Below are 12,167 nucleotides of genomic sequence, written 5' to 3' on the forward strand. Positions count from 1 at the left end.
CAAGGGAGGAGGGTCGGGGTGGGTGCGACGGCACCGGGACTTGAGTTCCTGGGGGCGATGGAGACATGGGGCCCTGGCTGAAAGCCGTTCTGCGGGAGCCCTCATGCAGCATCTGGTTCCCTCCCGCCGGCCCGGGAGGCCGCACTTTCCCCCGGGCTCCCATCCTGCCGTGGCTCCCTGCGCCCCACAACCGAGGCCAAAGGCTCTTCAGCACTTTTATTAAAAACTGGTGACGCACAGAGTGCCCAGGGCATCCCTGGGCCGCTATAGCCCGGCGGGACTGGGTCAGTTCCAGTCGCGTACGTCCCGGCCCAGGGGGTGGGGGACGGGGGTCGAGGTTCTCGTGGCCGCAGACCCCTCCGAAGATCACTTGCCCACGGACTCGAATATAATGCGGTTCTGCTCGGCGCGCTCCCGCTGACTCTGCGTCCGCGCCAGCTCCAGCAGGGTCCGCAGCAGGTGGAAGGTGAGGTCAATGGATAGCGGAGGGTCGTCCCGTCTCGGCCGCTCTCCCGCAGTCCGGGGTCCCCATCCTCCCGGCCCCGCGCGGCGCGGGAAGCGCTCGGCCAGCAGCAAGAGTAGCGCGCGGGCCCCGCCGTCCTGGTTCCGCGCCCCAGGGCTCCAGCGCAGACTCGGGTCCCGGACCCCCGCCACCGCCGCCTCCGGGCTCCACTGGCTGCTCCCCGGGCGCAGCGCCGCCAGGAGCAGCAGCGCCGCCAGCAGCGCCGCGCGTCCCACCTGCCTCATGGTGCCGCCGGCCCTGGACACACAGGCGTAGCGCAGGGTGAGGTGCGCCCGGGGCAGGTGGCGCCACTCCCCTTCCCGCGCTCATCCAGCTCCCCCGCCGGGCCCCTGAGGTTGCCGCCCGTGCCCACAGCCTTCCCTCCAGCCGCAGCCCAGCCGAGCGCCACCCTGTCCTCCCTCCGTCCCTCTGAGCGAGTCGCGATGGGTGAGCTATGCGACGAGTCCGGGTGCTGAGGGAGTCAGGGCAGATGCTCCTCCGAGCCACTCACAGGTTGCCGGAGAGCGTCTGCACGTTGCAGGACGGCGCTCCAGTCTCTGTCCCCCCGGGCGGGCTGAGGGCGCCTTGGGGAACACGGGGTCTGTCCCGGGACCGCCGCCAGCCTTATATAGCTCCCGGACAGCTCCTACTGACGTCAGCGAGGAACATGCACTGATTGTAGAAGCAATGACGGCCGCAGCCTCGAGTCCGGCCGCTTGCGAGACCCGGAGGGGCGCACCTCAGAACCAGAGACTCTGCGTTCTGGCGTCAGGGCTGGAAGCAGCCCCAGATTTAGGAGAGCGAGAAGCTGGCGGGGCTTAACGACTGCGCTGGGAGCCATGAGAGAGAGAGAGAGTCCTCTACCTGCCTGCAGGGAGTAGGGCGATCCCCAGATCAGACCAGTCAGGTAGCCAGTCTCCCGTGGTACACAAAAGAGAGGCTGGACCGCTGGGCTGTCAGTGGCGCCCACCCTACTGTTTGCCTCTAGAAGGGGCCGGAGGCACTGAGAGGTTGTGCTGCTCAGACCTAGCCCCTAGCCTGGCTAGCAGTTCCGCAACCTAAGGCGATCAGGAGGAGCACAGCTGGCTCCCAGCTAGGACTCTGGTTACCACCCCAGAGGCAGCAAGGCAGGCAGGATTCTTGATCTTATTCCAGCCCCGTGGTCTAAATTCTAGGGCAGTCTAGGTGAGGCACCATTAAAAGGAGGGTCTCTGGCCTCTGGGTGCTTTCAGACCACAAAGGTGGGTCGATCTACTGAGTTTGCCCCATCTACTTCTGAGTTTGCCCCAAAGTGGTATTTTAGCCATGTGAGTTTTTCTTCTGGGAATCATAGCCACAGTATTACAATACCTTTGACCTCCAGTTAAGATCACTTAGGAAGTCGGGGAACCTGTCTCAGTCTCTTCACATTGCTACAACAAAAATATCAACTCGGCGTCTTATAAACAAACATTTATTTGTCACAATTCTAGAAGCTGGGAGGTCCAAGCTGACGGCGCTGGTTCTCTAGTGAGAACCCACTTGCTGACCTGCAGAAAAAGTACCTTCTGTGTCCTCACATGGTGGAAGGGGTGAGGGATCTCTCTGGGGCTGCTTTAGAAGGACATTAATCCCTCATGACCTAATCACCTCCCAAAGGCCCTACCACCTAATGCCATCACTTCGGGCATTAGGTCTTTAACATGAATTTTGGAAGGGATACAAACATTCACCTATAGCATGTGGGTTCAAGTTTCCACTCTGCCACTGGTTGGTGGTACGGACAGGTCACCTCACTTATATGGACCTCGGTGTGCTCATCTGTAAAAGATCAGGGTTGGTGTCTCTAGACTTCTTTCCAGCTCTAGAAATTCTTACTGCCCCATAGGTTTCTGGTGCGTCCTACTCACTGCTTTTGCAGGTTTTAGACTACATATTTAATAGCATACTTCTGGAGGCACCACATAAAGGGTCTTTGGCCCCCAAAGAGCTGGAGTTACTGTAGGGCTGGGAAGGTTAGAGAACAGACGTGTCTCTGAAGAGTGGGGGGTGAGTGGCACTGCTGGGATATGAGTATAAATGAAGGTTGACAAGACCATACAGCACAACGAACGTTTATGGTGGTGGTTGTACAAAACCATTAGAAGGGTTTTAATGGTTTCAAGAGGAGGCGGGTGCAAAGCCCATTAAGTTCTGAGTGGCACGGAACCCCAGGAAAGCTGATGTGCCCACTCTGAGGAGGCTGTCTGGTGGCTCCAGGGTCAAGCGGCATCCCCGCAAGTGCAGGCAATGGAGTGAGGCGGGCCTAGAGCCGGTGAGCCTTCCAGGACAGGTAGGAATTCCAGAGAACAGCCACACACTGGACAACGGCCAGTCTACGGGACAGGAGGGGCGGCGTGAGGATGGTGAAGAATGGGGAGCAAGCAAGGGGGCGGGGAGAGCTAGGAAAGTGCAACAGAAAAGGAGGGCTTGTCTCTGAGAACGTCCACATTCAGGTCTCCTTCCTTCAGCCCTGGAGGGACGTGTGGCTCAGACCGGAGGATGAGCAGGCTGGGGTCTGGCACTGCCCCAGAGCTCTGTCTGCTGGACAAGAGCCTCAAAGTTGAACACCCTCATCTTGCCAAGTATGGCTCTGATTCACTCCTGTCCAGGCTCCTTCTGACTACACGTGTCTGTCTGTCTTATACCAGCTGGGATTTTATCTTCCAAAACTGCGCTGCCTGCCATATAAAGTGGCACCTCCTTCTCCTTATTGTAAATTTACCTTTCTCTAGTTTCAAAGAGTGTTGCAAAGACTCTAATGTTGAGAACCTGCTCCCCAATTCTTCCTTTAAGCTATGCTATTCATGTCAATGTCGACTCTGTCCCCTCTGAAGAGTTCATATTTTTCCCTGTTCCCCAAATCCCTTCACCCCCAATAGTTTCAGCTACTCACCTTGAGTTCCACTATATTTTTACTGTGGTTTCAGCAACTACCTTTATTACTAGGGTAAAGTAATACCCTGCAGTGGACTAACCTGGCCAGGTTCCCACTTGGCTCTTCCGTCTACCTTTCTGTCTAACCTAGGCTGTTGCCTCCCACCCCCACCCCAGGCACTGTCCCTGCAGATATGCCATCAAAGGTGGGAGCTCAGGTGGGAAGGAGACAGGGCTGTGGAGCAGGAGCCTCTCCAGGAAGATGAAAGAAGGTCGGTGGGCAAGTGCTGGGACAGGCTCTGTAATGGATAAGAGGTTCTGAATAAAATGCTTGAGAGTGTGAGGCGCTGTGGCTGGGGCGGTGTCCTGGGAGGGTCTAACGTGATTCAAGGTTGAAAGGAGAATCGCCTTGTGCATCTTCCTTGATGGGTGGGGGCAGAACCTGTCTTACCTGTAATGAAGGGGGACCAGGTAGAAGTTGGCTAACTGCACAGCAGGCCAGAGCTAGAAGAGAACGAAGGTAAAGGTTGGGGGAGTGCCTCCATCACCTGACCCCCGGACTCACTGCCTGGTCTTACTCCGACTTCTGCAGACAAGAACAAAGTGAGCAGCTGAGTGAGTGCTTCCCTGAGTGTGGTGCCCACTCATCCCAATGGAGGGGCTTCTATGTCAGGAGGACCCCCATCCCGGGCACGTCTGGACTCAAGAAAGCAGGACGGGCAGGGGCGGTGTCATCGCTTACATAGTAGTTGGTGATGAGGGCATCAGGATAGTCCTGAGGAGACAAAGAAGGAACAAACTGACCCTCGCACTTACTTCCAAGCCGCCCCCGCCTCCTAGTCTGCGTGTTACACCCCACACAAACTTCTGTTCAAGGAAGTCTGTGCCACACCCCTCAGCTCCTCTTCTCCAGAGCCTGGGACTCTGCCCGGACTCGCACCTGGCTTGTCCCCATGAAACCTGCCTCGTTCCCCTGGGACTGCGGGCTGCCGGCCAGAGACCAGAGGCTGCCCCACACCTGCCCAGCTCACCCGCCGTAGCTTGGCCCAGTTGTCCTGGGCTGACAGTCCGTTGAGTGCTCCTACCAGTGGGAGGAAACAGCCTAGAAAACAAGGGGCAAAGCCCCCCTAGGGGAGAAGAATTAAAGGTCTGTGAGCACCTCAACCCCCGCCCACCCCCAGCACCGCTCACCCCTCCTGAGCCCCTTCTCCTTAGGCTCACCTGATCCAACAGCATCTTCTTCAGCGCATCTACCTTGGTGGTGCCAGGGACGAGCCGGTCCAAAACCCTGTACCAGCCTCCCACTACGGGGCCCTGAAAGCGAACCCCGGGGAGGAGAGAGGGTGTGCAGTGAGGGAAGCACTTGGCTTTTGCATCACAAAGCTCCTCTCTTCAAGGATTAGAAACCAAATCCCAGTGGAAGCGCACACTCAAGGTTGGCTTAGATGGAGAGAGGCCAAGGGAAACTAAAGAATGACACGGAACTAAGGCCACCGTCCGATCCTCCAGCAGCCCGGCTGTGGGCGGAACTTACCACAAAGCCACAGCCCACAGAGACCATGGTCAGGGTCCGGCCAGTCTGGTGTTCCCGCAGACCTCGCCTCTCCACCAGCTGCTGTGAGATAATGTCACCCAGGCCCATCAGGGACCCTGTGCAGGGTACACGGGTATTGTCAGGACACTCCTGGACATGGGCTGACATTCCAGGTAGGGAAGTGAGTCCCTGAATGAGGCTCTGACACTCTGAGCCCAAGAGACTAATTCTGGGGCAAAGAGCCAGTCCTTCACTGCTGCTTCGAAACTCTCCTCTCCCAAAGATGGTGACATCTCCCCTGTGTCCTGTTAGAAACTGGGATGAGCAGCCTTGATCAGGCCAGGGCCCATGGACTCTGCACAGAGTAATAAAGGGAAGTCCCAGTCAGAGACTGCAGCTAGAGGAAGGAGAATTTAAGGTGCTTGGGGCTGAGAACCAAGGACGATCAGAATTGGAAAGGCCTTCCAGATAATCCCATCCAAACTCCTGCTTTACAAGGTATGGAAATGAAGGCCTGGGACCTCCTATAACCAGTAAGGGGCAGAACCAAGGCAAGACCCAGGTGGCCTGATTCCCTAAGCAGTGATTTTTCCAGAACGCCACAATACGAAGAGATCATGTGTAGAATGGTAAGGAACCCTGGTTTCTTCCCCCCAGTCCAAGGCAAGACCCTGGACAATGTCCTTCCCCTGGGTCTTGAGGTCTCTACTTGTGGATAACAGCAAAAATAATTCTTTTTCTAAAACATGAGTGTTTAAATGTTCCCAGGTGGGAAGATGAGTGGCTGAGCTGGTAAGAGTCCCCACAAGGAGGAGTCCTGGCTACCTCCTAGCACAATCAGGTAAACCCAGGCACCCCCATTCACAACCTCAGACTGAGCTGACAATAGATATTATAGCCATTTCTCTCCCAGGCCTTTGTACCTGCTTCCCCTTCCGGCACTCACACAGACACCCCGCTCCAAGCAGCCTTAGTCAGACACCCACACCCAGAAACTGAGACAGAAATCGTCACTGTTTACAGAGCCCCCGTCAGTTATGGTGGCGTGATGGTTTCTAGCGAACACACACACATAGGGTCACTCGGGAGTGACTGTATGACCTCCAGCTTGCCGGTCCATCTCACTGAGTAATGAGGGCCCCCCCTCCAGTCCCATAGCTACCACTGTCCCTGTGCCCTCAATCAGCACTGGGCAAACACACCCTTTAACCCTATTCCTTGGTCCAGAGCTGGCTCTGACGTCCACACCGGCTGCACCCTCACTACTCTTCCTCTGCACCCTCTGCAAAGCCCTGCCCCTGAGCAGTCTCGTCAGAGGCAGCTGAAGAAGGCGCAGGGCCGGGGCTGTGACCCGCCCCCCCCCCCCCCCATCCCACGGGTGACGGCACTCCCAGGCCCGTGGAGCAGCTCTGGGACCCCCAACAAAACCATCAAGGCAACCTCTCCCAGAAACTCTCAAAGTGGTGGAGGCTCTTCCCAGAACACGGCTAGCCACAGCCTCCCAGAGGCCAAGGACAGAATCCTAGACATCTCTGTTCTCTTATCCCCTGCCACACCTAACCAACAGGTCCGCTCTGGGAAAGGCATGAAGAACTCCAAGTGTGAGTGCTCCCCAGAGTAGCCCAGCCCGCAGGACCACGTGTCAGGCTCAAGGTGTGAGGACAGGTGGAACTGAAGGCTTGCTGCCCGCTCCCTGCTCCACGCAGTTAGCACTTATCTCCCTACGCCCTCGCTCACACCCCCCCAGGGAGGGGTTGCTGCTGTGGCCATGCAGAAAGGGAAGGGGACCCTGAGAAGCCCCAGAGAGGGTGGAACAGAAGGCAGTCACTTCTTAAATGAAGAGAGTAACAGTCTGACCTTCTACTTGGGCAAGCTGTTTAACTTACAAACGGCTCTCGCATATTCGATCCTCACGAAAGGTCTGGGATGTAGAGTCACACCTCCATTTACCATCTTTGGGGGCTGAGGTGATTTGGTAAGGAGTGGAGTTGGGGTGAACCCAGGCCTTCTCTCAAGAAGGAGCAGGAATCCAGGGAATCACGGCAGGGGCTGAGACTTGGGCTCAGGGGTCAGCGGGTGCCAAGAGGCCCCTTCGGCTGCTCTGCTACTCGCAGGGGGTTCCTGCCCAAACAAGGCCCCAAAGGCTGCACATCAAAGAGACTTCCTAGACTAATGCACTTCCTTTCTGTCTTCTACTCCCCAGGAGCTGACCCTCTCTGTTCCTTGTCCCCTTGTGGGGAGGGCAAGCAGCAATCTTCCTGGGTCACAAGAGCCACAAAGAGATGAAGGTGTGTGTTTCACTCTTCGTGGCTTGCCAACAGTCACCCAACAAGCTAACGGCAGAGCAGGAATGAAAACCACAGTCCTGGGAGCCAGCAGCCTTTGAGAAAGATGGCTTCCAGGCCCCCAGACCACGCTCATGGAACCCGAGGGACTCCTGAGCAAAGGGCAGCGGCGAGAGGCAGTGAGCACGTAGCTCTGTAGCCCCTGCCAGCTCTGTCCATTTCAGACAAAAAACCGTGCCCAGCAGTTCCTCCTCTGCCCACAGATCAGAAGGACTCTGGGCCTGCAGCAACTCCAGGGAGGTGCAAGGCTTTGGTCTGAGCACAGAACAAGGCCCGGTCTCTGGGCCGAGAGAATTTGAGCAAGAAGAGCTGACATTCAGGTTCCTCATTCCACCTTCCCCAGTGCAGAGCCCAAGCAGGCCCCCACCAGGTTCTGGGAGGCCTCCTGGACATACTTGGTTGATCTAGATCTTTCCGTGCTCTGGCTCCCCTTTCCTTGGATTTGTTTCCAGAGGGTCAGGGCAGAAATGTGAAGCCCGAGCCCTGATGGGGCAGGGTGAGGGGCTGCCGGGCAGTGATGCCCCAATGCCAGGCTGGGCGTGGAGCCCAGCAGGCAGACGCTGGCGCAGGTGTGACATCATGCCCCTGGGTAGGTGCCAGTTCTCATGCCGTCACTCACCACCAGATTCAGCGGACTGAGGGGGTTGGGGAGAGGCTGCCTCTGAGCAGAGATCTGTTTGGGACCACCCCCTGCCCACTAGTGGAAAAGCCCCAACTTCTACATCCTCGTCTTAATTCCCTACTTGCCCCACTTTGTTCCCCTCCTGGCTTTTGTGTATGGGGTCTTAGAGGCAAGAAAATAAAGCACTAATGGAAGATGAGAAGGCTGAGTGAGGGGCAGGAAGCTGGAGTGAGGAGCAGGAAACGTGTCCTTGAGCGCAGAAGGCCTGGGGCAGCAGGTAGAGCTCCCGGCATGGGGCCGGAGGTGCTGTAGATTCACTCCTCCCCAGAAGTCTTCCACAATTAAATAGCTGCCTGGGCCAGGGGCTTGGTCTGACAGAGCCCAGAGGCAACTGAAGCTGGGCAGAGAGAGGGGAGAGTGTGTCCTCTGGGACTGGGCTGAATGCTCTCCGCACGCCTGGCCCGAAGCCATCCTACTGCTAGAAAACGAGACAGAATGGAGGGTTCTGAAGCTTTGTCAGGTATGGAAGCCCAGACCAGCTGGGGCTACGCTCCGCAGTCTAAGGCCCCAGCGGTCTTGAGTGCAGAGCACCGCACTGGGAAGCACCTTACGTTCCAATGCCAGCTCTACCACTGGCCATGGGGACCTCGGTGCACATCACCCCTGCCCCCTGCCTGCTCTGTGGTATCAGGGGCTGGACTGGATGCTCCAATGCCTTTTGAGCCCTCACATCCTGGTGGAATTCAGATTCTAGGGAAACCAGTGTCTGTAGAAGCTTGGCTGTCTCCATAGCAGGACTAGAGTGGCCGGAGATGGATGGAGCTGGGCCCCGGGCCCACTGGAGACTGGAAGGGCCCTCCAGAAAGGACGGGAAAAGGCTGACTCAGACTCTGCACAACACACTTCCCAGGCTGCTCTGTTCGTGACTCTGGCTTGGCCAACGCTGGGGGGTATCAGACACTTCTTTTGAACCATTTCAGATCTTGATTCACTTATCCCTTACTCCGGCCACTACTGCGGCTCAACCTGATCGATCCTGCCTCAGGCCTAGGTCATATCTGGGGCTGTGCTGTTGATGCTTTACCTGGGACCATGCACATGTGATCCGGGGGCGCACGGGTGTTGACATCCCGTGTGGCAAACATTTGACCAACGTGGGGTGAGAGCTGGTGGGTAAAGGATTCTTCTTGTCTCCAGAAAAGACTATTCTCCCATATAGTTCTAAGAGGCATTTCAAAGAGCTTCTCGGTCCGTTTTAAGGGATGAGGAGACACACGTCCTAAGCAGTATGCAGTATGATCTTTGTACTGGCTCTCCCTCTTCCCCTGCAGGATTAGTTCCTACTCCCTTACAAAGTACCTGTATCGAAGCCCCAGGCTCTGCTATTTGGAGAGCCAAGGGTAAGATAGTCACCCATGATCAAATTTAAGGCAAATGGAACAAACTCAGCTGAAAAACCACTCTAAAAAGAATAGCTTGTCATTTAGGGTTGACAACACTCATGGAAAGGGCCAAGTCCAGGAGGCTTTATGTCTATTGAACCTTTTTTTTTTTTTCAAATTTCTAAAGCCTTTTCACAGAGATAACTCCTACACTGACTCTGTGAGGTCATATAACTAAACTCAATTCCTAAATAAGGAAACCGAGGCTCCAAGAGGTTTACTGACTTACTTGCCTGGTTCACGCAGCTACTGAGTGCTACAGCTGAGATTCAAAACCTGGTCTTGGGGCGCCTGGGTGGCTCAGTCGGTTAAGCATCTGGCTTTGGCTCAGGTCATGATCTCACAGTTTGTGGGTTCTAGCCCCGCATGGGGCTCTGTGCTGACAGCTCAGAGCCTGGAGCCTGCTTCCGACTCTGTGTCTCCCTCTCTCTCTGCCCCTCCCTTGCTCACGCTCTGTCTCTTTCTCAAAAATAAACATTACCAAAAAAAATTTTTTTTTTAAACAAAAACAAAACCTGGTCTTCTAAGTCCAAGTCTGAAATCTCTCTTCTGTTTTCCAGTGTGATGAGCTATCCCATGGGACCTTAGGAAGCACTGTGCAAGGATCTAAAAACAGCTCGATGAGCTCAACCCACCTCTTCCCTTCATTTGTAGTTTGATCCAAACACATTAGCAGCAGGGAAGGAGATGTCTGAGAAAAGTGCTACCTACAAGGTGCTTCAGGGCTGTGCGGAGACGATGCAGGTATAGAGCCACACACCCAGACGGAGATACAGGGCTCCAGCACCCCAGTCCCCTCACACACATGCACTTGGGCCCCTCTGAACTCTAGCTCCTCCCCTTGTCAATTGCACATCCCTTGGGAAGGGAAACACAGGGACTATCCCTCCCTCTCTATTCTTGATGGCCAGGAGGGGGAACCTTCCTTCCGGCTGTTAAGGGCCCTGAGGGAGTCTGAGGCTGGCAAAGGGCCCAGCGTGTCAGTCCCCATCACAGCCACACAGTCCAGCATGAGTCACCACGCGCGCAACCAGGTGAGTCATGCAGGCTGACGGACACTCTGAGGACAGGACGTGGGGTGGTTGGGCACAGAGGTTGGAGAAGGGCCCGGGGAGGGGCAAAAGCGTCCAACCCTTGGCCAGTCACCCGGTGAACTTTCTAGTGCTGATGTGGGCTATTCCAGTAACAAGACTGCTGTTCCTCCCTGGCTTTCATAGCTTGCCGCTCCTCCTGACAGTCTTCGTACCAGAAGCCCATGGTCCTCACTAGAATCCTGTTCCCTTCCTCTAAACATAGGCAAGACCCCATCTTAACCTGCTCACTCTTGCACTGCTCCAACAGTCATAGACCTTCTAGTCCTTCCCCACCCCCACCACTATAAAACTTACTTATCTCTGTGCCATCTCTGGATTTCTTAGCTAATGTGCAAAATAAAGATGGTAACAAATGCAGGTTAAGTCACTGGGTTGCCTTTGTGAGGTTGTTATCCAGTCACTGGATTTGGAGTAAACATAAATCCTTGATTAGTATATCGTTTGGGGATATATAAATAGGTAGTAAAACTATAAGAAAAGCAAAAGAGTTGTATAAACAAAACTCATGAAAATGGTCCTCTCTTGGCTATACAAGTCAAGTTAGGGATAGGTGCTCAAGGGGTCTCGAGCTGGGTACTGATACAAAAGTAATCAGTTTTAATACTATTTAAACTGTACACACATCTTAACTATTCTTTTGTATGCTAAGATACATTTTACCAAAAAAAAAAAAAAAATACCACAAAGAAAATAAACTGGGGTAAAAGTCCTGATCCCAGCAATTAGGTGATTTAATGCAGACTCTCAGATCTTTGTGGCAACCCTATGAGATAAATGTGTCTTGAAAGTGTTTTGCACACTGTAAGATGTTAGAGGAGCGTTTGCTATTGTTTTCTAAGTTAAGGCCTCCTGGAGCAATGCCTTTATCCCAAAGGGATGACTCCTCAGCTTTCTGAGGACTTTCAGATCCTACAGCTAGGCATACCCTTTCCTTAAGAACAGCCTTGGGGACCCACCTTCCCAAAGACTGGGGACAACTTGGGATGACAGACAGCTAACCCTTCAAGGGTGCTGAATAGAAGCAACTGAGGGAGGTGTGGTGGGGCGAGCTTTTGCCTCCCAAATCAGCCTGCTCTGGCTCCACTCAGGTCTATTCACTCACCAGCTGTCAGGAACTGTACTTTCCACGGGTGAACAGTCAGGGCTCGCTGGTATGCCCGCCAGAGTGCCATGATTCCTGTCAAGCCAAGAGGAGAGGGGGGTTACCCTCATGGCCTCTCCCCACAATTAAAGAGACGCTTGACTTTCCGTTGTGCCCACTCCCTCTCCCCCTCCCGCTTCCAATATGTCCTAGAGGGGCAGAGGCCTCAGGAGGGATGCTTCCTGGACAACTTCCTGTTATAGGGATCATCTTAGGCAATCAGGTAATAGAAGAGGGCTGTAAGCGGCTACTGAATGTCAGTGGCAGCTACCAGCCACCCCATCCCCCGTCCTGAAGCAAGGCCACCTGGGGACCTCCTTCCGTACCGAGACACGTAAGGACAGTTTGCTCAGGCTTTCACCCAGAGCTTGGTTGGTCCCCTGAGTCACTCTCGGTTGGAACCAGCCCGCATCCTTCCTGAGTCCAACCGGAAATAGGGCCTATCATTCCCTGGCCTGGAAGAGGTCACAGGCGCCTTAGGCGCTCTCAGCACGCGATGCTTTGAGCCCGGGACGGAGGATCACCAGCCACTCACCTGCGCTCGCGTCCAGCCCCTCACGTGACCCGACAGGAGGCGGGACTTCCGCCGCAA

The 12,167-nt window shown here is 55.1% G+C and overlaps 2 protein-coding genes across 9 annotated transcripts; both read right to left on the reverse strand.

Moving 5' to 3' along the window:
- Positions 1–202: 202 nt before the first annotated feature.
- UCN (urocortin) lies at positions 203–2,312 on the reverse strand. Of its 2 annotated transcripts, XM_060651313.3 has the most exons (3): positions 2,215–2,312; positions 1,014–1,332; positions 203–760 (listed from the first exon to the last, which is right to left on the reverse strand). In XM_060651313.3, the coding sequence occupies exon 3, from the start codon at positions 745–747 to the stop codon at positions 367–369; it is 381 nt and encodes a 126-aa protein (XP_060507296.1). In that variant the 5' UTR covers positions 748–760; positions 1,014–1,332; positions 2,215–2,312; the 3' UTR covers positions 203–366. The 2 variants fall into 2 exon arrangements, with proteins under 2 accessions (XP_060507296.1, XP_081651319.1); XM_081795193.1 differs by having other exon boundaries at positions 203–1,332.
- MPV17 (mitochondrial inner membrane protein MPV17) lies at positions 1,939–12,167 on the reverse strand. 7 transcript variants are annotated; one of them, XR_009615452.2, is made up of 9 exons: positions 12,111–12,166; positions 11,537–11,611; positions 4,932–5,047; positions 4,619–4,711; positions 4,429–4,524; positions 4,140–4,172; positions 3,849–3,901; positions 2,392–2,856; positions 1,939–2,302 (listed from the first exon to the last, which is right to left on the reverse strand). XR_009615452.2 is itself a non-coding variant. In XM_060651242.2 (8 exons), exons 2-8 carry the CDS (start codon positions 11,604–11,606, stop codon positions 2,787–2,789), a joined length of 531 nt encoding a protein of 176 aa, XP_060507225.1. In that variant the 5' UTR covers positions 11,607–11,611; positions 12,111–12,166; the 3' UTR covers positions 1,939–2,786. The 7 variants fall into 7 exon arrangements, 3 of the variants coding, with proteins under 3 accessions (XP_060507225.1, XP_060507253.1, XP_060507243.1); XR_009615451.2 differs by having other exon boundaries at positions 1,939–2,031; positions 2,215–2,856; XM_060651242.2 differs by having other exon boundaries at positions 1,939–2,856.

Source organism: Panthera onca, chromosome A3 (assembly GCF_046562875.1).
Source record: "Panthera onca isolate mPanOnc1 chromosome A3, mPanOnc1 haplotype 2, whole genome shotgun sequence".
In the NCBI taxonomy this organism is placed as follows: Eukaryota; Metazoa; Chordata; class Mammalia; order Carnivora; family Felidae; genus Panthera; species Panthera onca.